General features: G+C 32.6%; 1 protein-coding gene across 1 annotated transcript; it reads right to left on the reverse strand.

Annotated features, from left to right (window-relative positions):
- Window positions 1-230: 230 nt before the first annotated feature.
- On the reverse strand, window positions 231-798 carry Tsp_05955a (hypothetical protein; the record flags this gene model as incomplete). Its single annotated transcript, XM_003380191.1, has 2 exons — window positions 231-450; window positions 758-798. Coding segments are annotated over 2 exons (261 nt in total), but the record flags the coding sequence as incomplete, so codon positions are not given.
- Between the last annotated feature and the right edge of the window lie 300 nt (window positions 799-1,098).

Raw genomic sequence — 1,098 nt, forward strand, 5'->3', positions numbered from 1 at the left:
ATCCATTCCTATTAATGGCAAAAATAGTATTTATTTTTGGATGGCACCTTTAAAAACGCATGGAGTAAAGGTGACATGCCAGGGTGGCAAGAGCAACAGGAATGCCAAAACGTTTCAATTATGTTGACGTACACTACTTAATTCGATAACAAGAAACATACAGGATCAGGTATAAGTAGAATTAGAAGACATTAATTATAGTAACAGATTATAGATACTCAATTACTTACAGATTTTTGTACATCTTTTCAATCCATTCAGGGAAACCTGAACCACCATTACAGAAAGATATTCAAGTTTATAGAATAGTTCCACTGCACTGACACAACCCATTGCTATAACAAAGTGCATAAAATTCATTCTTACTGTGACGATGAAGAAAACCAGAAAGCGGAACTGTTGAGACACATGACTGATCACGGTAGAAACATGAACAGAGCAATAGTCAAACTAAAAAGTACATACTAAATAACACAGCAAAATAAAACATTGCATTACAAAATGAATGAAATTCAAATATCATCGTGATGCACTGTTATTCGGCTTCAATCACTTTTTATAATATGGCTGTTTCTCATAAGTATCATTTCAACCGCTATCCTGAGTTCATATAAAACGCACGCAACCTAATATATAGAACAGAAATAAATAAAGTTGCATTATGTCCTTGATGATATACCAATGAAGACAATTCAAAAAAATAAAGAAAGTTGAAATTATTTAATAAGTAGTGTCATGTAAACAGAATATTTTTTACCCACACTCTTTCCAGATATTGCGTTGTATTATCTTGTACATCTAAAAAGCAATATTTCTAACGTAAAATTCAAATATCAAATTTACAAAAATCAAAGGCAACCAATCTACAATATTACTTACATTGCGTTCACGTACGAATACAACAATAAGAGACGTGCTGCTGATGGCGTTGCAAACTTACAATCTAAATATCTCGCAAATAATCATTTTGCGCCGCTGCTTGTTGGCCATCATTTTTATTGAAATTTCACGGGAATAAACAAGATTGCAATCACAGCAGATGAAATATTATGCTGCTACTGCCATCATGTCTCATGATAGGAATTTTTTATTCCTTGA

The sequence above is a fragment of the Trichinella spiralis genome, assembly GCF_000181795.1.
Source record: "Trichinella spiralis strain ISS 195 chromosome Unknown Scfld2, whole genome shotgun sequence".
Taxonomy (NCBI): domain Eukaryota; kingdom Metazoa; phylum Nematoda; class Enoplea; order Trichinellida; family Trichinellidae; genus Trichinella; species Trichinella spiralis.